General features: G+C 36.6%; 1 protein-coding gene across 1 annotated transcript in view; it reads right to left on the bottom strand.

Moving 5' to 3' along the window:
* LOC108673099 (plectin) overlaps positions 1 to 26,926 on the bottom strand; it is a 32,948-nt gene continuing 6,022 nt past the window's right edge. The window contains exons 2-8 of the mRNA XM_018160884.2: positions 12,729 to 12,756; positions 10,739 to 10,798; positions 8,547 to 8,705; positions 6,969 to 7,091; positions 6,160 to 6,312; positions 5,624 to 5,642; positions 1 to 449 (exon numbers count right to left, since the gene is read on the bottom strand). Coding sequence (XP_018016373.1) covers positions 1 to 449; positions 5,624 to 5,642; positions 6,160 to 6,312; positions 6,969 to 7,091; positions 8,547 to 8,705; positions 10,739 to 10,798; positions 12,729 to 12,756 — 991 coding nt within the window. The remainder of the gene's footprint in view (positions 450 to 5,623; positions 5,643 to 6,159; positions 6,313 to 6,968; positions 7,092 to 8,546; positions 8,706 to 10,738; positions 10,799 to 12,728; positions 12,757 to 26,926) is intronic.

Raw genomic sequence — 26,926 nt, 5'->3', positions numbered from 1 at the left:
TTAATTGAGTGCAGNAGCTTCCTCTTCAGCTGTAGCTTCCTCTTCAGCGGTTCCTTCTTCAGCGGCTTCTTCTTCAGCAGCTTCCTCCTCAGCAGCTTCCTCCTCAGCAGCTTCCTCTTCAGCGGCTTCCTCTTCAGCGGCCTCTTCTTCAGCGGCTTCCTCTTCAGCGGCCTCATCTTCAGCAGCTTCATCTTCAAAACCACCTTTGTCCTCAACAGTTGCTGCTTCCTCTTCGCCTGGCTCTATTTCAGCAGGAGCTTCTTCTCCGTCAGCGGTGGCTTCTTCTTCCTCTGCAGCGGCCTCCTCTTCAGCTGCCTCCTCTTCTGCAGCTTCTTCTTCTTCATCACCTTTCTCATCAACAGTTGTGGCTTCTTCTCCTCCCTCGGCAAATGCCTCGCTCTCAGCTCCTACCTCGCTAGGCTCTTTACCTTCCGGCTCTTCCCGGGTTTCTGTAGAGAAAAAGAATTACAAGTTTCCGTAATCTTTAAATTCTCCTAAAAAACTAGTACCAGAATTTCAATGCTAGAATATGTAATTCGATATTTATTCTCTTGATGAAAATTGTGCGCTGATAAGTGAACGTAGTTGAAAGACAAGTTCATGCGTTTATTGAGATATCCAAAGGGAAATACACTAAGCATGAGGCTATATAAGAGGAAATTTATTGCGAATAAAAATACCGTGCCATGCAGTGTGTTCTATATAAAAATTCAAATAAATTTAGTTCATAAATGGGTTGCGAGTCTAAACATCAGGTATTTAGCATCGTCTGGCATCTAGGCAAATATAACATAAGATTGTGTTGACGAATTAGGAAAATGATTTGGTGTCAACAAAGAAAACACAAACGTGATGCAAGAACAAACCGTCCCGGCGTTGACTGCATGCACAATTCACTCTAGCACTACATGCACTCAAAATCCGATTCACAATGAATCCCGGCATGAATTGTATAAGCAGTCTTCGTATCAATTGCTCAAACAATTCCGATGTTATGTATACAAAAATGGAGTTAACCAACCAGACTCGCATTATGTGCATAGGCAGTCAATGATACATAGATTCAAGTAATTCATTTAACAACACTGGCATTTAAACGAAATAATTAAACAATTCTAACACTTTTTATATGTGTCTAGTATAAATTGAACAGGCAGTCTAGCCAGTCTTGCTTGATTCATTTGGTCTGGCCTTCGATGTATGTTATTTTCGGAGAGTGTCATTTTCTATCACAGAATTCATACAAACGAACACAAGACCCCAATTGGATTTATATGAATGAGATCTTTAAATGATCACAATTCGAACTGGAAGTATGGGTTAGACCCGACATGGCGGTTACGAAGAAAATCAATCAATTATGAAAAGCTCTGCAGCCCTCACCGCGTACCTGTGGTGGCCAGGATAGATTGCAGCCTCCAGCAAGACTTGGGGAACATGATTACTCTAACTTGTCTTAGAAATTGTGTAAATTTAGAGAGCGTAACTTTTTCTATCAGTTTAGTTTAATTCAATATTTCTCGCAATATTTATGTAATTTAATAATTACAAATCGTTCGTGATAGCTGAAGGTTTTTACAACAATATTCTTCCATTTTGAAAGTTAAATTTCTGTTCAATAGTGTAAAATGCATCACTTGATGTGGAGAAAAATGTATGATACTTCATCTAAAGAGATAAAAGTTTTCAGCTTCCATACTACAAAATCACATGAGAAACGCTGCGCCCGCAAGCGAACGAAAGTAGTATGCAAATAGTCAAGCAATGTTTTGTTTTGTTGAGTTTGCCATCGACATTATATCCCTGAATTTAACTTTCAGTCACGTATGTACCCGGTAATAGCACAAAAAGACTTGAAGATAATAAAATCATTTTGGGCCAAAATTTTACTCGAGATATACTTGATAGAAAACCATTTCGGGCGAATCGTTATCGTTAATTATATTTCCCGGCTCAATGAGATTTTAATATATTACTATGCAACTCACGAATTATGAAGGGCTACTCATAAAAAAATTTTTGCTGCATTTCGTTGTACCAGCATTATGTATGCTTTTTCAAAACACATATATGACAGTAGCTTCAGAAAAATTCAAGAAAAAAACGAGTAAAAAATACCATTTAGCATCCCAGTGAAAACTGCGGTATTGGTCGACTCACACAAGTGGGTTCCCAAAAATAAACCGGTCAAAATTAGGTAAATTGAAAATTTTTGATCCACATGAATATTTTCGAGCATATATTTCCCGTCCTCGAACTCCCACGCAGGATGCTCATCACAATTATTTGTGGAAGTTGTTTGAAAACCTTAATTTCTGACCATTTCAACGTATTTTAGCATGATTCATGTAAGCCATTCCTGCTGCTCATGGCATCGAGTTCATAATTTGCATGAGGCTGATTCCAATTAAAATTTTTCGTTAACAAAAAACTTAGAACCTAAAAAGTTCACAGAGCAGTAGAATCGAGATTATACATAGGAAAGTATTAAGAACGTGAACTTCACGGTAGTGTCAGGTGTGTTGTGAAAAGTTTCTCTGGAAAATGAAAAACTATTTGTTCGAAACCAAGTTTCATGAAAGTGAAGTCGTACGTTCCTTAAGTGTGCAGAGCAGTTTTATTTTGCTACAACGAAGTGCTCTCATGTGACCGTTGATTTTATGGTCGGTGAACACGTTGGCTGCCACTATTCCCACTGCACAGGAATCAATGTAGATACCGAGACTTATCGGTATGTCCGAAGAGCTGCACTTAAATATAGGGTGTTCGACAGAAAACCAATCCTGTTGCACAAGTCAAGTCCAGAAGTGATGCTTGCTTCCACTCGTGCGAAATCTTCCATAATCATACAGTGGCATTACGACTCACGATCAGCGTCTTGTCATCTTTGCCGTAAGTAATCCCGCACTTCTTGATGCCAGTTTCTCTTGAAAGCCACTTTCGTGATCTTCCCTCTGGCGCGACGACTGTACAGCTCTGGATATTTTTTCTTGTTTTTGACTCGCGATCTCTTCTTCATGTCTCTACTTTTGTACTTATTGAGTATCATCCCGTTCCTCGTATCGTATGCGAGAGGTATTATCGGTGGATGTATGTGATCATCGACGCTTTCGTTGTCTCTTCGTTTTCTTCGCTTCATTTTAAATTTCATCCCGTTTCTAATTTTGTGCGATAGCGGCAAGACATGTGGAGAACATCTTTCCCTGATAGCGTCATCGTCGTTTTGTCCATTCGTTTTGTTGCGCAACTGTCGTTTCGATGCACTTTTTCTTATTTTCACATTGTTTACTCCAGATCTATGAATTGGCCTTGCGGCTACATCGGCATATGTGGGCTTTCTAATGACAGTAAACGCTATAACAACGGGCGGAGTGGCCGGCCGGACGAAAGCTTCTTCCTCCTCCGAGAAGAAAACTTCGTCTTCTATATCTTCGACCGTCATAATTTCTTCAATCGGTGTATATTTCGGCAATAGAATAAATTTTCCAAACACGATATCTGAAAAATTATCACAGAACATCATTACTACTTACTTAAAACTTCATCCGCAGAATAAACAAGATAAAACAAAAGTAAAACTTATGACAACAATATTTTTTGCACATCAAGTTCATGAAGTAAGAAATTTTGGAATGCAAAGTCAAAAATCAGCCCGTAATTGATGTAGACTTCCGACAAATTGCGATTTAATGAATAAATTCAAATAACGGGCAAAAATTAACGCATTTACATCGAAGTGTGGGACGTTCACAATTTAAATTGATCAAGGAAGAACAACGCTCATAATTGCACAAAAGCTGCATAATAAAACTCAGATTGCCACACGTCGTGAGGTGAGCGATAGGGACGTTGAAGCTCGTGTTTGAGACAAATAATTCAGCAGTAAATCATGTCTTCTAAAATTGTAACATGGACACTGGGCAGATGTGCATCCTAATGACATATCAAGGGCGCTTCATGAGTGGCCACCTCAAGCCGGCCTTTATTCTCCGAGGTACAGCGTTTACGTGCATTGCTGAGCGAGCTAAAACAATCGATCCCCTGAATGATTGAGAGACGAACTGCCAACGCTGGCCTTGAGCTTCACGACTTATTGAACAATCGCGATACACGTGCGTCGTGTGCACCTCTTGAGGACAACTGGCGTCATGTGCACCACTTGAGGACAACAGGAAACATGTGCGCCACTTGAGGACAACTGGCGCTATGAGCACCAGGACAAGTGATGTCATGTGATCTGAGTTCGGCAAACCACTTTGGAGAGAAATACGCGCCTTGCGCATCACTTCACGTTAATTTTCGTCACGTGCACCAATTCACGGAAACTTGCGTCATTTGCACAACATCAGAGAGATTTTCGTTATGTGCACCACTGCCGTGTATGAATATCCGTCCTACACACGGTTCCAGCTTAAGTTAGTTTGTAGTTTGACGCTATTGACTCCGTAAGAATTTTTCTCTGCAATTCGAGATATCTATTCAATCCACGCTGGATTGCACTGAATATTTAAAATTTTCTGTTACTTTGGAGGAATGTTCTATTATCGCGAAGTAAAGTGCGGAGCATTCCTGGTTGATATTTTACTTTTTGGCCAGCCAAGTGCTGTATTTAGCTTATCGTTAGGCTAGGCATTTTTAAATCAGCATACACGTCAGTGACATTCCAATTCGAAAAAACAATCGCACATAAGACAGCCAATCCATTGAGCGAGAATGAATATTCCAAAGACTTTCGGTTGAGTGTTTTGTTAGAAATTCTAAAACAGATTCTAATACAGATTCTAAAACCGATTCTAAAACAGATTCTAAAACCGATCAAACAGATTCGAAAACAGTTCCTAAAACATATTCTAAAACAGATTCTAAAACAGATTCTAAAACAAATTCTAAAACAGATTATAAGACAGAGAAGAGACAGAAATCTGTGAGAACAGTTTCAGAAAGCGACAGCGAAGATTTCGGAGGTGGTGCGCTGGGCAGCCACAAAATAACGACGCGGTTTGGGCAACAGAGCTTGGTGCAGACTTTGCAACTGTCTGAATTTGAGCATCAACTGCTATGTTGGACATGTGCACCATATGAGAAAAATGAGTGGCAAGTACATCTCTTTAGGGTGAAGTGCGATATTCCAGAGGAGCTCACAGCTGGTGGGTAAGGTGCTTACTTTACTACTAGATATCGTTACCCAATTGGCACAATATAGTTCGGCCTATATTTTGAAATATAACAATCGAATAGAACAATAGACAAGCTAAAGGTAAACTTTTTCCATCTGGATTGATTTTCTTCTTTATGATGGTAATATTAATATTAGCTCTACATAACAGCAAACAGTGAAAAGATCTATTAAACTTATGAAACTTATATGACGCAGCGAGTATTATTTCACAATTTTTTAGTAAATAAAGTTTTATCGTTTTTCCCGAATTGGACACAAAACTTGTATAGTGAGATATTAAATGGAAGTTGATGGCTAATTTGCAAGATACCAAAGTGTAAGAAACGCAAACGTGCTCTCATAAATGATAAAATAAACCATCCTTATTGCGGTTGACATATTAAAGCAGAGCACAATGGTGCAAACGGTGCGTGCAGAGAGTATTTAATTACTGAAATTACGTACCATCGTCTTTTGCTCGCTCCTGTTGAAAACAAATTAATGGCATTAAATATGGTAAAATGTACAAATAAAATTTTTCTAAACTTCAAACATGTGGGTCTTGATACTCCTTCAACAATAAATACTCGAATGTAAGAACGGCGTCATCGGCGTATTAATGTGTTGATCTGTCAACCTGTAAATTCAGTAACAAAACCCGAGATTGCAATCATAACAATTCGATCAAAGAGAACTCTGATTTATTAAATTCAGCCTGGCAAGTCAACTTCCTAAGTCGAATAGAACCAAAATTCTGTAGTGTAGAAAATTATTTCCTGACTAAATATTATTTCCGTAATGGATTTCCATAATTAAATAATACAATCAATCGAAATGAATTTGCATAATTAAATAATACCATCAACCGAAAATATATACCGAAAGGAGAGAACACTTTTTACGGAGTTTAGTCTCTGCGTTTACCTATTTGGATAAACGGTTAATTGCTCAAGAAAAGATCTTGGAAAGAATATTCAACAAATTAAATTTTTTGCACTCACAGGCCAGACGGTGACCTCCTGCAGGATACGAGTAGTCCTGCTCTCCTCAGCCTGTTCCTCCAGCACCACCTCCAGCACGGCCTCCCTCAGCGTCCTGGCCACGAGCGTCCCCAGCAGCACCTCTTCCATGGCGGCCTCACCCGCCGCCTCCAGCTGGGGGGATGAGAGAGAGTCTTGAGTAATAGAGGCGTCCTTAGTGAACTCTCCCCTTCTATATAAGGTTGTATGCGTCATGTATGCGTCATGTAGGTGTTTATTTCACTCAAACTAAAGTTTTGTAAATTATCTTTAGATGTATGGAACAATAGAGGCGTCCTTAGTGATCAACTCTCCCCTTCTATATACGCGCATGTGTCATGTAGGTGTTTATTTCATGCAAACTAAGTTATCTTTAGATGTATGGAACAATAAAGGCGCTCTTCTTGAACTCTCCCCTTCTATAAAAGCTTATGTGTCATGTGGACGTTTATTTTATGCAAACAATATGTAAAAATGCATGGAATAATAAGGGCGTCCTTCAGAGGCCAATAAATTCATTTCAAAAGCGGCATGGTTGTATAGTACAGGCGTTTATCATACGCTACGCCACGTCCATCTAGCGCCGAAGTGGGAAATATGTTTTCATATCATGAGCTTTGTACATGATAAATGAGCAGTAAAAGCATACCATACCCGGTAGCAGCAATAGTAAAATTGCTGTAATATAATACCAGCATTTATTGCGAAAAGTGAGGGTAAGAGGCAATTTGAGCAGTATTATTATTTCAAGCCTCTTATTATTGCCAAGGTATTATCAGAAATTGTCTTACCTCGTCCTGGTAGACCTGGGTCTGGGCGTCCACACCAGGAGGCGGGCGGTAGACCCGTGGCATGGACCGACCCAAGCGCCCTTCGGTCTGGCTCGCTCCTTGGCTGTTGTTGGAGCCGTCGAGCTGCGCCAACATAAAGTGATTAGTACACGAATATTTCGAGCGAGAAATAATGACTTCTTTCTTCAGTAATTGCTTACACTAATAATATTTTTCGCTATTGAGAGCTTACCCTAATGATTGTTTCACTAATGATCGCTTCTATCGCTTCTAATAATGATTTCTTACACTAATGATCGCATTTACTAATTATTTCGTTTAGTAATGACAGTTGTCACTAATGATTGTATAATCTAATTATTACCTAAGTTCGGGCACAAATTTCACGAATGGCCGCTTTTACTAATGATTGTTGTGATCTCAAGAAATGTTATGATATTTCTTGATTTTTACACATAAAGGAAATCATTCATCATGTTTCTCGTACTTACACAGTCCGTAGCAATAAGCAAATGCAATATCAATCCCGAATTGAATAATCGAAAATTTATCGTGTATTATCAAAGTATTTTTTATCGTTTAATTTATCATGTACGAGTATTATTATATATTTATCAGAGCAAGTCACTTGCACTTTGATATTCACTCTTCATTTCATTCAATGATTAACATCAAAATAATGAAAGCAAAATACACATAGAGATTATTTTGTTATTCGACTCAATGAGCGCTGCACTCACACAATTGCGAGATTTATATGAATAATTTCCTCCCATTAATTTGGCCATTTCACTAAATATTTCCTCGCTATCAATTGAAGAGCTATCAACAAAGTTGGTTGTTCTTTACCGGCACATAAGGATGATCGGTCTGGACACACGCATGCACTGCGCTCCGCTGCGTCGCTGACTGGCAATACAAGGAGCGGCGGACACTCATAAAATCACGCGGGTTGTGGCGAGCTCGTGCATTGGTGAACTGCGACTCGTGCGCCGAGCAAACTCTTCTGCCTGCGGAACTGTGCGTTTCCGAGAGGAAATTTGGGTGACGTGAGAAATTGGGTGAATGTTGACAGCGATTTGAGTGCACACAACGGCAGGGGTGGCAGTCAAATGGGTGAGCATTCAGGTGCGAGGTGTCGACCATGTCAGCGCCCGGTCTCGGCCCACCGAAATAAGGAGTTTGGGTCTCACGTTTAATTGAGTGCAGGTTCTTGTGATTGAAATTCAGTTCATTAATTCTATTTAATGCTCTATAATTTTGTGAACTTGTGTGGGCGTCATTCATGATCAATGCTCCAAGGTCATTCGAACTTTCAAGCAAATCAGTGAAAACTCTGTGATCAATCGTGCGAGAATTGCATACACTTTGAGTGAAATCATTCAATGAATTGTGTACGCCATCCCTAGGTGGAAAATCACTCATCACTCTTAGTTCAGGAACACGTGGAGAACTTTGTGTGTGTTTAGTGTTGTTAACAGCAGAGTAGTGGTGCAAGACATCAAAGTTTTGTGTGTTTGATGCTTGTAATGCAGCGAGGTGCCGGTGCATCAAGTCCTCCTCCCTCTTGTTCTGTACCCGCAGGTTGAGGCGATGCAGCATCGAAGAGTTGCTGGAGTAGAGGTTGCTGAGCCCGTGCTTCTCGCGCTTCAGACGCGCGCGGGCCTCCAGCTTCTCACGGAACTCGGCACGCCGGATCTCCGGGTTTTGTTGGATGTCGTACGTGAATGATTGGTACTGCAAATACGAGAAGCGCGTTATTTTCCTGGTGTTACTTAAAGTTATTATTACTTATTGTTAGTTACTATTGTTATTATTATTATTGTTATTGTTACCTATTGTTATTGTTCCTTATTGTTAGTTTTTACTTAGAGTTAGCAACTCAGTAAAGGTTGTATGCATTTACGTTGGTTACATATTATACCATAAATACAAATATGTTTATTGTAACGACGTTACATCATAATAACTTGGTTAAGAAACGATCGCTTTGAAAAAATTATAGCAAGATGGATATATTCATTATATAACGTATTTGATTATGCCGTCGTATCCAACTGTTAACCTTAGTCTTCGATGAACATGATGAAAGTGTATAAGTAGTAAAACACTTATTTTCCATAACATGAAATTAAAAATTTTCCATAAATAATTTAAAATAATTAATAATTATAGAGCAAATAACAGTCCTACCATGAATGTCAATTAGTTACATGAATTTTAGTGCCTACTGAAAGGAAATGAAATGTTCTAAGTGAAATCCATGAATATTCTCTTAACAGACTCGTGGACGACGCGAGTGAAGGCAAAGCGTCGCAGTTTTTCTTACAATTAATACGGTATTGTTATCGCATTAAAGGTAGAGAATCTAGAGATAAGGAAATTGTATTCATCTTCGAAACCACGCCATGCATTGAACGGAAATACAGTTTACGTCATTAATGTGTGATCAAATATTCAGTTGATTAGGTTAAGCAGTCGACTTTCTCCGTATAATAACAAATGGTCAAGTAAATTTTAAATACATAATTCAATACGGTTAAGGAAAGTCTATATAGCATATTCAAGGTCACAAACAATCGCGTTTACTCATTACTGTTGGCAATGAACTTGAGACGAATTAAATAATGTGCTTCAGATAACGCAATTGATAATAATTTAGCGCGAGGGCAGTTACGCCTCATATCTTCAAGTGCGTCCTTTAAGAGGAACATTAGGACGAGCAGTTTTAATCCTTACAAAAAGAACACATTTTTTGCAATCATCTTCAAATGTATAGATTTGCATCATGAGCAATTTAATTTTTGTGCCAATCTGAATATTTTAACTTTCATAGTAGATCGTTCATATAAGTGAACATAGGTTATTACTACAACCCAAAGAATGTAGTAATATATGCTATGGTCATAAGAAATGCGCTCACGAAGCAGCATCATTTATGTACTTTGTAATGAGGTTGAGCGATGCTTCAACAAATACTTCACTAATTTAGATAAATCAATTTCCTGTCCCAAGATACACTAAAGTTAGTGACATCTTTACTCCTATATTGAACTTTAGCCAGAAGCTTTGCTAAGGAACTATTCCACTAATAAGACAACAGCAAACTAGTTTTAACAGAATAAATGAAACTTGATGTTTCCCTTGCTAATATCAAATGATGGCATATAGTATTTTTCATAACAATAACTAATATAAGAAACGAGCGAATTTGAAGTCGTAGGAAACAGAAGGTTAGACGTGAAAGGAATTTCTTGTTGAAAAAGAAAATTCCAGTAGGGAAGGGAAATCTGAGGACGTTACTTTTTATTTCAACCAAAGAAAAAAGCTTTAATAATATCGCTGTAGCCTGAGAACATGAATGTGATGCGCTGCGTTGAAATTTGATTATATTTACACTAGTAACTCATGGCTTTGAAATGATACCTGCAGTGGTCCTTGTTAATTAATAAAGTTAACAGGCGTGCGCATGGGATCTCGGCAATTTGGTAGGCCAAATTGCTCTATAAGCCAAATTAAATATAAACTTTGGAGGTTTCTCCTAATAATTGATCTGCTCGTCTAAAATGAGCAGATTCATAAAATATTTCAGCCTTTCAGGGAAAAACAAACTTGGGCAAAATTATACCTGTTGATTACGATTACGAGTGCTCGTTGGTGTTCGACAAAACTTCCCAGTAACGCTGTTTGTAAGGTAAATCTTTATTATAGTTTAGAATATGGGTACAAAATAATGATGTGCAGTAAAATAACTGGTATGTAGCACCCACCTGGTCCGGGGAAAGCGACCGCGCGTTGGCAAAGTAGGGGTTCCATTTTGGCAGGTCGGACTGCGTCATCGCATAGGAAAGAGAAGCAGGGAAAGCATGTAAATACAACGTCAAAATATACGAGACTCTATGTTCCACTTGGCAATAGTCGGAAGCTGTTCTAAGAAGCGATAATTATTATTAAAATAATTGTATGTTATCGTTAGCTAAAAAAAATATAAATATAATAAAAAACAAGCAATTATTAATTCTAAATAAGTCGATTATAAATTAATATCAAATAAAATGAACAATAATTACCAATTATGTTGAGTGATAAATTATAATTAAAATTAAAAATTGAGTCAAATAAAAAAAAGAGAACAATAAAAAGTGGCGTAAATCTTATTAAGAGAAAATAAAACGAAGTAAATAAAGTTGACTAATGAATAGAAATTGTTGAAAATAAATAAGAATTAATTTTAATAGTTAACATAAGCGGCATTCAAAACTACGTGCGTTTTCAAGTTGTAGCAACATACCGTGGAAATAATGATTTAGAGAAACGAATGTACATTACAATACCTGAAGTTATATCAATGTAAATTAGTATATTTTGATGACATATTTACGGCAGAATAGTAGAGTAAATTTAATTCAATAACATATTACACTAACGGCATGACATGTAAAAACTCAGAGATAGTTAAAATTTTAATAAGAAAATCGTAGCTCAACGCGAAAACTATTGAAAAAAATTCATAACTAACAAACCGCTACCGCTCTTTATTTAAATCGAGAATATTAAATGCTAATTTAGCCAACGAGTTACTACAACAAAAAATTAAAAATAACGAGTTAACGAGTTAAAAATAACGAGTATTTCATTCCACAATACTAGTTTATTAGGTGAAGAAAGATCACCATGAAATAATTCATCAAATATTTTCACAACTAGGGTCCTGAAAGCTACACCAACATCAACAATACTAATACCCTGTCTCGGGAAAATTTATTCATTATCAAAATCTACATGCTAGATCTAGACATTCACTCTAGAATGCGTTTAACAATGATAATAATAGTAATAGTTTCAAATGGACTAAAATAATACAACGTCAAAATATACGAGACTCTATGTTCCACTTGGCAATGGTCGAAAGCTTTTCTATTAAGCGATAATTATTATTATTGAAAAGTAATTGCATGTTATCGTTAGCTGAAAGAATAACAAATAATAAAAACAAGCAATTATTAGTTCCAAATATCTTAATCATGAATTAGTATCAAATAAAATGAACAATACTTGCAAATTAAGTTGAATGATAAATCATAATCAAAATTAAAAATTTAGTCAAATATTAACGGAGAATAATAAAAGTGGCGTAAATCTTATTCAGTGAGAATAAAACATGTAATCAAAGTAAACAAATAGAAACCAATTTAAAATAAATAATAATTAATTATAATAATTAACATAAGCGCCATTCAAAACTACTTACGGTAATCAAGCTATAGCAACATACCGTGGAAATAATGATTTAAATGCATGAAGAATACATTAGATTACATGAAGTTATATCAATGTTAATTAAAACATTTTGATGAAAAATTTCCGGCAACAGAATAATCAAATTTCGGTGAAGAATAATCACCGTGAAATAATTCATTAAATATTTTCAACTCTAGAGTCCTGTGAGCTACACCATCAACAATACTAAAACCCTGTCTCGGAAAATTTATTTATCGTCAAAGTCTAGATACTAGATCTAGACATTTACTCTAGAATGCGTTTACCAATGATCGATAATAATAGTAATAGTTTCAAATGGACTAAAAAAATATCTATTTAACGTGTTGGGGCACCGCAACGGACAGTTCTATTGAGAAGTAAGCATGAGTCGCGCGCCTTGTTAACAACTTCATGACTTTGTATCAACTTCACTCACCAAAGTTATGACTTTGAAAATGAATTGATCATTATTACGAGATAATTCATAAAGAAACTCACCAAATCACGACTGCCTCGATGACTCCTTCTGCAATAAGGAGGAACTTTGTATTAGTTAACATGGATTATAAAAAAACGTTTTCTGATAATTTACTCTGAACTCGCAATGTTTATGTACAAACCAGGTTGGGCAACTTTTTAGCTATTTCAAATAATTACATAGGACAATTTCTTTAAATTGTTCTCTGGCCTTATATATCAGAAAAGAATCAAGCAATAATGTCTGTTCGTAAAGTTTATCACATGTGAACAGAAAGAATAACATCATCGTCGATGAAGAATGCGGCATAATAAGCAGATTAATAAATAATGGATATGAAAGGTCGTCATCCGTGAGCTTTGCCAGGTTATCAAAACGTTGAGATGATGTGGAGAAATTCACGTCTAAAATTTATAGAGTCACAATTACAGAGTGAATTTGGACTGCCGCATGATAATAACAGCCAAGACGTAATTAAAGAGCGTGCAAAACAAGCACTAATAAACTTAGACGATAACATGACTCTTCTTGATCGCAGGCTCTTTATCTTAGAGAGGATCCTCTATGAAGGCCCCCATGTGATCGATGGGCCTTGGCACATGAATTCTAAATTCAGCACAAATTTTCAACCTAAGAATAAACTTAAGTCTAGACCGACCTAGTACTATTCACGTCTTCGTTTATTGACAGTATTATGGTGCATTCATTATTCATCTCTGGAATACATAGACAGATTACGCGATTGACTAGAGGGGAATAGAATAGAAACACAAGTATGAAACCCGTCACAATCTACACCTGTCTCAGAACAAAGCAATATTTTGTGATGCTTATAGAGACGCTTTCTTCCTACAGAAATTTTAGACCACAAATTGATACTCGATGATGCAGGGCATTCAATTGGCTTCAAATTTTACAGGTACCAAATTTTCGTTTCAATCGAAATAAAACTCTTAAGAACCGACGATTGGGTAATCAAGTTTTTAGTTGGGTAATCCTTTATTCAAGAGTTAAACGCACTACAGAAGATCTTACGTAATCTGTCTCCGCTGATTTAACCTTTTTTCTTCGGCCATTGGCCCACATTATCCTGGTCCTGCTGCATCACATTTATTCGTATTTTGTTAAATCTTAACGTCATAAACGAAATAATGCACTTCATTTCAGCATAATTTCATGATTTCCTGAATTCCTTGCAATTTCAGCATTAATTCAACAGCGATGAGGCCTAAGAATGCACTTGCCCTACAAAATGTATACATAAACGGCCTGTTAAAACTTGATGTTAAACTGACGACTCATGCCTTCATGGATATGCTAAGTCGAGTGCTTCATTATCACGCGCATGCAAAGCCAGCAAGACATGCTTCATTAATTATGGTTCCATGACCCAATTTGTTGCAAGCAACATACGGACATTTTTGCAGCCTCGATGGCGATCAACATTTTTGTCGTCTCAATGGTGATCAAGTCCTCAACATGCATTCAGAACATATCCACGCATGATTCAAGCGATAGTTCATTCACTAACATTTAATCTGAACATTAACAGTGACATGTAATCTGACTCTGACATGTAATCTGCCATGTCCTCTGAATTTATCGCGATTAACATTGCGCATTAGAAAAGATACGTTCATTTCAATTTCACAATTATAAATCTTCCGTAGTGTTGTAAAAGAATTTTTGCGTGTATAGCACCCTGCTTTATTGAGTGGTCAGAATTTCTCCTCTCTTCTCCCGAGTAATTGAGAGACTTACCCAAACCTGAACCCAGACTCTTACAAAACAGCGAGTTGAATAACAAGCTTTAATTTCAATTAAAAATGTCCAAATTCATGATTGCGAACGTTATGTGTTGATAGGTAAAATATACATGTATTCCCAAGCGGGTGGCAACTGCAAGCACGGTTTTATCGACTTGGTAATATATTGGTGCCCTTTTCCCAGTTGCGCACCAATGGTCATTTCTGATAATTCACGTAATATTAATGTATAACTGAAGTGAAAATTCATGTTAACTGTTATGTTAAAATACATTCTGATCATGATTATTCAATTTTAGAGGCCTTACAACTACACTTCCTACCGTACCTAAGAAATTAACCTTCCGTTAACAAATATGTGAACATAAATACCGTCCTCAAAATTAATGTTATTGCTGTACGAGTCTTCAGTTGTTCACAGCCGATTGTAAAGAATTTTAAGGCTAAGACACGGCTCATTTCATAGAAGATAACCATACAGTATTTAAGAGAGACCAAAAAATTTTGTATGCATTTTTGTAAACAAATGACAATTGGGCAGCAGTATAATTGATCCCAGCTTGAAATTCTGGAACTATCCGTTGTTCAACTACTTATGTATATGAAATAAAGTTACAAACGTTGCTTAAAAAGTTCGTTTAAAGAAAACAAAATTATCCGTCCTTCATCATCTCAGGACTACAGAGCGATACAAGTGTTCCAGTTAATCCTTACCGCAATAAATCTCTAAAACGTCCTGTGGTCGTAATAGCATAGCAATTTGCGACAAACGATCCACGAAAGCCAAGGAAGAAGATAAAGGCTGCCCCAAGATTCAGGTGCACGCATCATTCATGTTGCCTGTCATCAACTTCTTGACAACAGCACGTGAAAACTATATTGAGTTGATCCGGCATTAAGAAAGAAAGTAGGCAACGAAGAGTCAAATCAAGAGAGACAAAATAATTGGTTTGGAATAAATACCATGTATAAGAACGCAAAAATTTACCTACTGCAGGAAAATAGCTAACGTTGAGGTTTACCTCGAATATATTTCAAATATGAGCATACGAAAAGCAGAAAAGATACAAGAGAAAACCAATGGAAAAAATAAATTTGCTATGTATTTGTGCATACAATTCGAATCAAACTAGCAGTAAAAATTAATAATTGAATGTAATATTGAAATGTACACATAGAAAGAGGAGTATTAGCGGGTAATAAGTTCACGAAATCAATACAATATCTTGCCATTAGTATTCGATTGTTTTAGCCATTCGTACGTTTTGAGAACAAATTAACTTCATAATTTTTTCGTACCCTTAAACTCGCTGGGTGTCTAAACAAACATGTCTTTTCAACTCTTTAAATTCGATTACAAGCGGTGTAAATCTTTCAAGCAATGTCATGCAGGGAGGAAAATAAAATTTTTAGCGCTGGACAAAAAATTCAAAACGAGCTCTTTGACAAATATCAATGTTATTTTGAATTTGTTTTCCTATAAATAGAATTATTACGATAACGTCGCATTAATTCTTTTCAAGTGAAGTAAAGTCGAATATAATTAATTAAATTTCGACATCCATGCCAGTGAGGTCTAGCGTAGAGCCTCCCTCAGGAATGTGACCCCGAAACACGGTCGGGGGCGAGGGTTGGACGAGGGCCGGGAATGTCGGCATCGTATCATCGGCGACCGCCGTGCGCTGTCGTCATGGCTGCGTGGCGAGTGTCATGGCAAACTCAATGTTAATGTCAGGGTTCGTGTGCACTGAAGAATATTCGGCAAGGGTTGAGACTTGAAAATATTTATTTATAGGAGTTTATGAGAAGGCCTTGCCTAAAACTATAACGCAGACAAAAGAACTAGCCGTTAGCCTCTATAGCAAGCACGTGTGAGTGTTAACACAATCAATCTATATGGATTAGTGGACGCCAAATCCGTTGAAACAGACTATAAATATAAAACAAAACAAAAACTTGGGTATACACACAAAGAACAGCATTCGCTATATGTCAATGGTAACAATTTGTCAAAAAATGAATGTTGGGACGGTCTTACATGCTGGAATTACAAATACAAACTCAAGTTCCAAACTCAACATGTTGCAAGAGTGACTTGACTTTGGCTCACGACCCATCAACCGAAGCTAATTTTAGACGGGGTATGTTTGCTCTGGACCATAATCGAGGATGAGTTTATTTTTCGAGGTACTTCCAGACGACAATGTTAGGGATGCATCAATGTCACCAATGCTATACCTACCGAAATGTTAGGGATGCATCAATGTCACCAATGCTATACCTACCGAAATGTTAGGTATGCATCAATGTCGCCTATGCTAAACCTAACGAAATGTTAGGTATGCATCAAAGTAGCATATTCTATGCCTACCGAAATGTTAGGGCTGCATCAATGTCACCAATGCTATACCTGTCTCTTATACACATCTAGATGTGTATAAGAGACAGNAGCCTGTCTCTTATACACATCTAGATGTGTATAAGAGACAGAACTTGGCCTCACTGTGGAGGCCGTCGCGATGGGCGCTCCATGGCGACGACAGGCGGCCTCGATACAATGATTATACCATCACCGCCCAGCTCATGATACTTGTACAATCTTATTTTGAACATAAATGTTAAACACCTATTCATAAATGAATATTGGTCATTGCATGGCAGGAATAATTCAAGACTTTGATTATTTATTCATCTAAGTGGTTAATTACTGTCTAAAGCATGTGATTGCCACCTCCAGTCATTCGTAATGATAGCTTTCTTATTGGTTTTCAAACATAAAAAACGTTTCTGTAAGTAAAATTAATCTCATAGCTATTTACTTTTGTATGCATTGCTTATAAAATAGAACTGCATGGTTATTAAGCTTTACAAATTTAATGTTAATATACAAGAAAAATATAAAAACTACATTTTTTTCTTCTTACCGTAATATATTTTAATCTAAAAACGCCTGAAAATATTCAGGTATGACCTCAGAATTAATCGTAAAACCGGTTGATTGACGGTCAATTTCGCGACTCTAATGAGATCAAAAGCTTTTCATCACCGAAGAATGCCCTGAAATGAGCGGACAATACCAGCACATCTGTCGCTCCACATGCAAAACACTCTTAATCGCATCTGAACACTGCAATGAGATCTATAATCCAGCGCTTCTTTGTCTGCGGTGACCTCCTTTGCTATCTGAATCATGTTAAATGATGCCTGGAAGATGTTTTTGCGTGGGGTTGCGATGCTAAATCCATAAATTGAACCAGTTTGCCAAAATCTAGCGCAATCGAGCTATATTTTGTACCCGTCTCATTAAGTTTAGCGATAAAGACAAGAATTAAACCAAACTTATAACTAAATTTTTCTTAATCGAGTATACTCAGTACCAATGAATGTTTATCTGAGAAGTTATAAATAAATGTTGATAAGCAAATTAAATATATACCGTTATTCATATCCCAAACAATTTATTCCTGCTTAAAATTTGTAAGCATAGCTGTTGTTGATGTACCATTGCTAAGTATTGAAATACTCGCCTTTCATTATGTGTTCATTTTTAGGCCGCGACACAATATATACCTAAGATACGCCCGGACGGTAACTGATGGAACAGATCGAGAACAATTTGAATCAGGTGGTATAAAATTAACTCAACAAAGAGAAAGAACGATACGAATTATCGCAACATAAACGGTTCTGTGTTCGGGATTAAATCGAAATAATCCCGAAACAACTGAAACTGAAAAGGGCGACAATTCCTTAAGCATCAAACAATTTTAAGACAAGAATTAAACCAAACTTATAACTAAATTTTTCTTAATCGAGTATACTCAGTACCAATTAATGTTTATCTGAGAAGTTATAAATCAATGTTGATAAGTAAATTAAATATATACCTTTATTCATATCCCCAACAATTGATTCCTGCTTAAAATTTGTAAGCATTTCTGTTGTTTATGTTATGTACCATGCTAAGTATTGAAATTTGAAACACTCGCCTTTCATTATGTGTTCATTTTTTGGCCGCGACAACAAATATACAGACGAGACGAACTGACGGTAACTGATGGAACAGAGGGAACAATAGGGGAAGCGTGTGTAATAAAATTAACTTTACAAAGGGAAGGAACGATACAAATTATCACAACATAAACGGTTCTGTGTTCGGGATTAAATCGAAATAATCCCGAAACAACTGAAACTGAAAAGGGCGACAATTCCTTAAGCATCAAACAATTTAATTCTGGCCCAAGCCCTCCTCCTCAGCATTTAAAATAGTGAGCTGCTGTCTTGAGTGCATGCAGGCTGCGCAGTACAGATAAGTATCATAATGATGAAGCACGCAGCAGTAATGTCCACTCGTAAACAAGCGTTAAATCTCTTTATTGATGAGACATTGCGTAATGAGAATGCATCATGTTATGATGAAGGATGTTAAAGCCAAGTCACGACGCAGGATAATGAATAACTCAAGGCGCTGAAGCTCCTCATGAATTAGAGGGCAGCTCGACCCTCAAGTTCAAGAGGGTGAAGCGCAAGGTCGCACCGCCTCGCCGAGCATCACAAGCTGGCCGACGAAGTTCACGCTTTGAGTGTCACGACAGCGACCTCAACATGACGCGGGCGATCGATGCCAGAAGTGGACCATGAGGGTGCTGGGCTATGGATGCAGCAGTTTTGTTCGAATATTTCACGCGCAATTAAAAATTAATTGATTGCTATTTGCTATTAATAAACTACTAGATATACGACGCCGATGTTACGCCTCTCATCTGACAGTCACAAATGATATGCCGGGCAACTGCTAAGGATTCTTCGCTTCGATAATCTTACAGCGTCATTTAAACCTCTGATGAGCGATCAGAAAACAAAGGGCACCTAGCATTATCTCCCTCGAAGGTACTGTTTTCTCGGTTGACGTTTGTATAGATTATCTCGTGTGGTTGCTGATAAAATACTGCTCAACTTAAAAAAGGGTAATTTTTTGCGACAAGTGTATTGGACAGTTTCCCGACCGGCAATTTATGAAATCAATAACAATTATTAACTTCGAGAATTCAAAGTAACAAGATTTCTTGAATCACAAATTCGCTATAAAATGAAAATTGCATAAGAAAATCACCGCATCTTTATATAAAACGTTTCGGAGTCCAGCTCCGTCGTCATTATGAGTAATCGCCTTGCTTTGTTTTTTTTATTTGTTATACGATGCTTAAACCTACAAACCGTTCTGGTCTATCAAAATTCATTCGCGCTCAGAGAAAAAAGTCAAAAAAATACCTGAATCCATAAGTATATTTTACCGTCGCTGATTCACTTCCGCAAGTGATCCTATAAATGTAGACGTGGTATAAGTTATTCGAATCTTTTGAACCCATTTTCACCATTTCTCCATAATTAATGAATATATGTTACTGGTGTAGGATTTTTATAAACTAAACTCATAACTATGACAGGAGCATAGTTCGTTCATTCTTTAATTATTTTATTTAATTTTGTAGATTATATGCATTTGAAGCTGCCGGACCATGTTATGAGGTCAACATACAGTATATATCCGATGGCAAACATAGGCGCTTCTTGCGGCATAAGAATTTTAATGATAATAAGATAATACAGAGTGTTCAATTTTCTAACTTTTAGGGCAGAGGCCACCCCGCGCTAATTGATGATAGGCTAATGCGCTTGATATACGTAATAGATCTTGGGTTTTAAAACACTTACAATATTTAGGAAAAAAAGAAAAAATCTGATGCCAATTTGTCATCGACCTTAAAATCGTCCTTGTAGATGAAGAATAAGTATAAAGAACTAAACCATTTCAAGGGCCGACAAAGTCTGACGAAGATGGAATCACTCTCCCATTGGTATTAGGTCCTGAAACTTACGAATCTAGTCTTTGACTATTTTTCATGATGAAAGTTCTTTGCGAAATATTGCTTTTTAAATTGATTTTAAAAAGTCCTTTATTACGAGGAATAATTGTTCTGAGACATAACGGTCCGAAAACTAAGCGCCATGTTATGATTTGGACGATCTACGTACAACAAATCATGGTAATATTTATCTGTAAATATATCTTTAAACATGTTTATTTTTGCATGTCGTTTTATCAAACATATGTTTATTTTTCTGGACACTCAGCAGTTCACTAATGTTGGTATTCAGCAGCTGAGACTTCGCGTGATTAGTGCGGTGCGTAATCACTTATGAGTGATCAGATAACTAGAAGCACCTATTATTACTTTCCTCAGATAAACTGTTTTCATTATAGAATCTCGGCTGGCCTATGCATTGATTATCTCGTGTAGTTGCTGATAAAATGCTCTCTGTTGAGGAAATTTTTTACGATTTTTTTAGTGTGATGGACAGTTTCGCGATAGGTGACATATGAAATCAGTAAAAATGATTAACTTCAAGTCTTCAATGTAACAAGACTTCTTGACTATTTTTATGATGATGATGATCTTTGACTATTTTTTATGATGAAAGTTCTTCGCGAAATATTGTTTTATAAATTGATTTACATAAGTTCTTTATTACGAGGAATAACTGTTCTGAGACATAACGGTCCGAAAACTAAGCGCCATGTTATGATTTGGACGATCTACGTACAACAAATCATGACAATATTTATATGTAAATCTAGCTTTAAACATGTTTATTATTGCATGTGGTTCTGTTTATTTTTCTGGATACTCAGCAGTTCACTAACGTCGATATTCAGCGGCTAAGATTTCGCTTGATTAGTGCGGTGCACAAATCTTGAGCAAGTGGTGCGCAGCGTTATCATCACAGAGCAAGTGGTGCGCAGCGTTATCATCACAGAGCAAGTGGTGCGCAGCNTTAAATTGGAGCGTAAATTTGAACTAGCCAATCTTTCAAAACACGCTAAGTGAACGTAAGTACTTACGCTCTATTTTCTTGTCTATGATTGGTGGATTTTGCTTGAAAGGCCGTCAATGATTCGCTGATGAACTTACGATCTCTTAACTTTTTTGGAAAGTATTCGCCAAAGCTGTTAACACAAGCGCTTTGAACAGAGCCAACCGAGTTCCGGGAAGCATTTGGGTACAAAACTCACCGATTTGCAAGACAAGCTTCGTGTGGTTATGTAGTGAATGTGGATCTTTATGAATGATTTGAGAACTTAGATTTTATACTAAGAAATATAATAAAAAGCAGCAAATGATTTTGTCGTTTAGTCATCGTACACTTTTTTGTGATAAAAAATGCTGAAAATTGTCATACATTATTCATCGATACAAACATAATAAAATAATGCGTCTGACCTTAGGAGTCACTACAATATTGATGAAGACTTGCAGTTAACTACATTTGATTAGCTTATAATGCTGAGAGAAACGCTTATAATACTGAAATAGTCGCTTATAATACTGCCATCATCGCTAATAATACATTAATGATCACTTTATATTACTGATCGCTTATAATATGAAGCGGCTTGGCTAAATCAATGCGGCATTCCAGCCACTTTATATATTACTTATATGTACACCAGCCAAATAATATGTAGCAGGCACAATTTATATTATTTATTTCTTCCGAATTGACACCGTTACATTAGTAAGAAATCTATCTTATTCAAAATATTTCAATTTATCTTGTGCTTACAAATTTTGAACAGTAGAAATCGTGACAATTATTGGATAAATATTCCGACAGCTCGAACGAACAAAGGGAAGTTGCAAGACATGAAGCCGGTGTGTTTATTCTGCAATTAAGGAACGCACTTCAATGGAAACGATCGATGCTCAGTGCGATGCTCGATTTCATAACATCAATCATAAATTACAGTATGAATTCCGTACTCAAAATGGACCCATGTGGCAATTTTTCGACATTGCTGCTATTCAAGGGTCGTTTGCTTTCACATGCAAGATTGTTTTTGAACTAAAAATGTCATCAGATCAATAATATTCTGTAATTGGAGTATAACATGTTTTATTCTACCGGAATACGCTTCCTAAGATATGTTGACAGCGCACGCTGAATGAAAACAGTTTCCGATAACTGACCTACAGAATATCTAAAAAAAAGAATGTGAATCGTTCAAGATGTAAATTTTAACTAATGTTTACAACCCCCAAATATCGTGATTTTCGAAACTATGGGTTGCTATTTTATTCACCCCAGTTATGCAAACAAGCAGTTCTTTACTAAACATCCCTCGGCAATTCGACTGCAACGTGTATGCAAGCAACACAGTTTAAGGCATCTTTCTTTTCAAGCATTTTGTGTCTTCGAGAAATGATAGAATACGGACTGGTCTTTCATGAAATATATACTTGTTTCAGAGAAACGTTCTGTGCAACCTTTAAAGTTGTTACCTGAGTAAAGCTGAGCTGCATTATTGATGAGCAAAAACTAATGAAACCCAACACTAATATTAACTACACTCACAGTTATAATGAAAAAACTTGAAATGGCCACCAAAAACAGCAAACACGACGTGGAAATACCTGTCCAGAGAATTATTCTTTACTCAAATATGTACAGCCATGGTTTCAAGCAGTGGAATTATAGCGCGTGAGGAAGACTGTAAGCTCTTCCGTTGACATGGAGACTCCAAAACAAACGTGGGGCATGGAGCTGACAGTGAATGTGCTTATACGCAGCGGCGGCGACCAACACTTAAGAACTTTGACGTCAAGCTCGCACTTGTAATGTTTTCAGAAAGTCAAAATTATTTATTAAATTCACGCACAGGTTTAGTCGAGAATAAAAACAACTATTTTTCCATCTAAAATTTCAATGTTCATTTTAAGTCTAATTTCTGAAGCGAGATCGTTGATGTGAAAATTTCATTCGATAATTTTTTCATGTAGCCACTCACTAAAAAGGGAACTTGAAATAGTATAAATTAACAAATAAGTTACCAGAAACACTCAAGTGAATTTATTCTCAAAAAAAATTAAGTAAGGTTTTAAATCCAAATATTGTCTGTTATAGTGCAAGAAACATCAAAGGTGAAGTCCGACATGATGCATACTACCTCTAATTTGCGCCGTGAATGTAGAAGTTAGAGACAAAGACTTGAATTATCGAGGCAGTAAATCTCTCACCGAGCTTCCAGGAATTGCTCACTCTTACGAACAAAAGGCTGGTTGTCAAAAAAAACTGCTCTTCTCAGCGAGTGAATAGTGACATCGACACAAAAATCCATCTAAAGACATGGAATTTAGAAGAGCGTACTTGTTCTCCAATAAAGACAGCTTTGTCTTTTAAAAAAAGATGAATTCTTATAAAGTGATTTTGGGTATCTCAATATAACGGTAATTTCTTTACAGAAAATGCCCCGCATGTCCAAGAAGACTTTCGTTCTATTTTATGAACAGCCTTTTGTTGCCAGATATGCGTCACGTTACATTGTTAAAGTTTTACGAATTCATCACGATTCCAATAAGCTTAAATTAAGAGTGAACAATGATCCAAATCATTAAACACTTAAAAAAAATAGTTCACCTAATTCTGAAAGTACTATTTGACCTTTATTCGCATCTCTAGCTATTATCGAGTTGGATGAGGTCTAATTGCACGGCATTGACATTCAACGTAATGGAGTATGTGTTCTTTCTATTGTTCAATTAATTAGGCTGAGTGCAAAATATTCGTAAAATCAGATTCAGTTAAAAATTGTTATATTTTTGTTGGTTATTGAATAATAGGTAATAAATATCACAACGTTTCAACCGTAACTGTCTTCATTGACTCATGCGCTCTGATAGTCAAGCAAAAATATTCACACAATTCTAGAAAATGCGCCTTTACTCAGTGCAATATTGTTCGCAAACTGACAGAAGGATATTTCTCTCAAATTAAAGAACTAAATCGGATCAGAATCAAACGCTGCACACAATTTTTCAATTTAGAATTATAAATTTACTTGCACTGCGTCTTCATAGATTTTCCAATAAAATTGTTCATCGTTAAAATTTACAGGATTGTTATTGGTCTGTATATCAGATTTGGGTGCGTGGAAGGAAAACTAGTGCTATTTTAATTTAGCCTTAGGTCATTGAACTCGCAAGGTTAGGCTAAACGTGGATAAAAGATTTAATTTAACCCTCTACCGCCGAATGTCACTCTCCGGGAACATAACTTTCAACTTAAATTATACGTAAACTTTTGAGTGTAGCAACCTGTGGACGTTTGTACGCAACAGAGAACATTGTAAAGTTGTATGTGGCGGCAACCATCAGTGCAAGTCATTTACTGCTCACTAAAATGTATCCTTTTTGGAAAGTAGGCTTGTGACAATATTGCTCCGGTTACTCATGTCAGGCGGTAGAGGGTTAACGCCCGTCCGAGCTCCATTTCTCAACCATGTCACAAGCTATGACCAAAGGAAAGCAACAAGTGCATGCAGTCCGTTAAACATATGAATAATTCCCCGTCATTAGTTTGTAGGCAAAATATTTACTTCAAAGGAAATATTTATCAGAACGATATTTTTATAAAAAATATTTCAAATTTATTACCATCATGAAAATTATATATTAGAAATACAGTGAAATATTGATTTTTAATTGCACCTATAAGAAGAAATAGAACCAAATTTGGTGTAGAGTAAAGCAATTGTTATATTTTCTTTAGAGCAATACTAAACAATACAGAGTTATATATAATTCATATGTCAGGTTAATGCCCTCTGTCAAGAACAGGGAATGATTTCTTTGGCATTATTAAATAGAAGCTCTGTAGAACTAAGCTTCGTGCCCTGGTGTCATGAAGACTGCTGAGTTAATGAATAGTCTCTCATGCGAGGCCTTCTTAATTATTGAATGTATCGCCATGCGTCGATCGTGCGTCGGCCCTCTTACCAGCGTCATGAATCTGGCAAATACTAGAAAATTGATTCGTGGACGGCACATTTTCTAAATGTTAACGACTTCGCAGTTAAAAGTTGATTTGGAAAGAATTAAGACACGAAATTTTGAGGCACTAATGCAACAAGTTCCGCTCTATCATCCTGGGGTAATAAAGATTGACCTAGAAAAGATTTTTTATTAAGCGATTTCGATTCACGGGTTGCGAAACCATTTATTTCAAAATCGAATGCAGCAAAAGGCTCTAAATCGCATAAGCCTCTTTAACAAATGGTGAAATTTCATAAATAATTTCTTAAACAAAATATTTAGATGCATAATTTTTTCTATCGAAATTTATTGATACAATATAATTTTTGAACTGCAGACGTTTGTACAGCGTCATCCGCTTTTCAACTTGCGCTAAGATACGAGCTCACTGACGTCAAATAAATTATTTGAATCAGCACCAATAATTCCTTTAGTCAGTTTAGTGCTTTGGAAGCATCACTAATTCTGTCGCAGGCATACGGTTAGGATCCTAACATTAATAACATCACGCTCGTCCTGCACAGGATTGCCTAACCTGTCATGCAGGTACATACATTTCAATATTGTTTATATAACTGACATTGTAGCTGACATGTCAGTGGCCTGACGTTTCACTACCAGTAAAATTCCACTCTTCTAAATTAAGGGAAATTCGTTTTGAAATAGAGGTCACCCATGATTCTTATCGACCATTTTGACATTATTTCTAACTAACAAAATATGACGCTAGAGCGCTGTGAAAATCTGTGAGTGAACAATTGTGAGTGTGTAATAATAAAAAATATTCGAACCGAGGAGAAAATAACTTAGAACCAAAGTTATTTTTTTACAATTACAACCCTGCGTGCGGAAGTTTAACAGAAAATGGAATTACAGACCACGCGATGGTTTTGCCCAGTTTGCCAGCGCCCCAATCGTGATGCATTGGCGCCACGGTGACGCCAATATAAAATTCAATACGTGTTTGCGACATCGACCACCGGTCACTGAGTGCTTTTTCTTCAATTAATTTTCCCCATGAGCAGTGAGCGAGACTTTGTGACACAAGCCAAAACATGGTGAAAATATCACCTGCCGGCATCTCAAGACATGATTAACTGTCTTATAGTTGACACACGCGAGCGAGGGTTGTCGAAGAAGATGTGTTTTTCCTTTAACTCGCGAAAAGATCTAGGTCATTCATTTGGGAACGTCATTAATTCTGTCTCAGGTATATTAATAACATCACAAATTCTGTCTCATCCTAATATTAATAACATCCTGCTCGTTAAACCTGTTGTGTCTTGCAAAGCTGCATATACTTGTCAAAATTGTTTGTGTAACTGACACTGTAACTGATATGTCAGTGACCTGGCGTTTTACTTTCAGTAAAATTTCACTCGTGGAAATTTTGGGAAATTCGTTTTAATCTAGAGGTCACCCATGATTCTCATTGAACATGCTGACATTATTTCTAACCTACAAAATATGACGCTAGAGAGCTGAAAATTTGCGTGTGAACTATTGCGATTGTGCAATGATAAAAAAAATATATTAGAACCGAGGAAAAACAATTAGGAGCAAAGTTACTTTTTTACAATT

Source organism: Hyalella azteca, unplaced genomic scaffold, assembly GCF_000764305.2.
Source record: "Hyalella azteca isolate HAZT.00-mixed unplaced genomic scaffold, Hazt_2.0.2 contig7679, whole genome shotgun sequence".
Taxonomy (NCBI): Eukaryota; Metazoa; Arthropoda; class Malacostraca; order Amphipoda; family Hyalellidae; genus Hyalella; species Hyalella azteca.
Note: the sequence above shows the minus strand (reverse complement) of the source record. Positions and strands in the feature narration are given on the sequence as shown.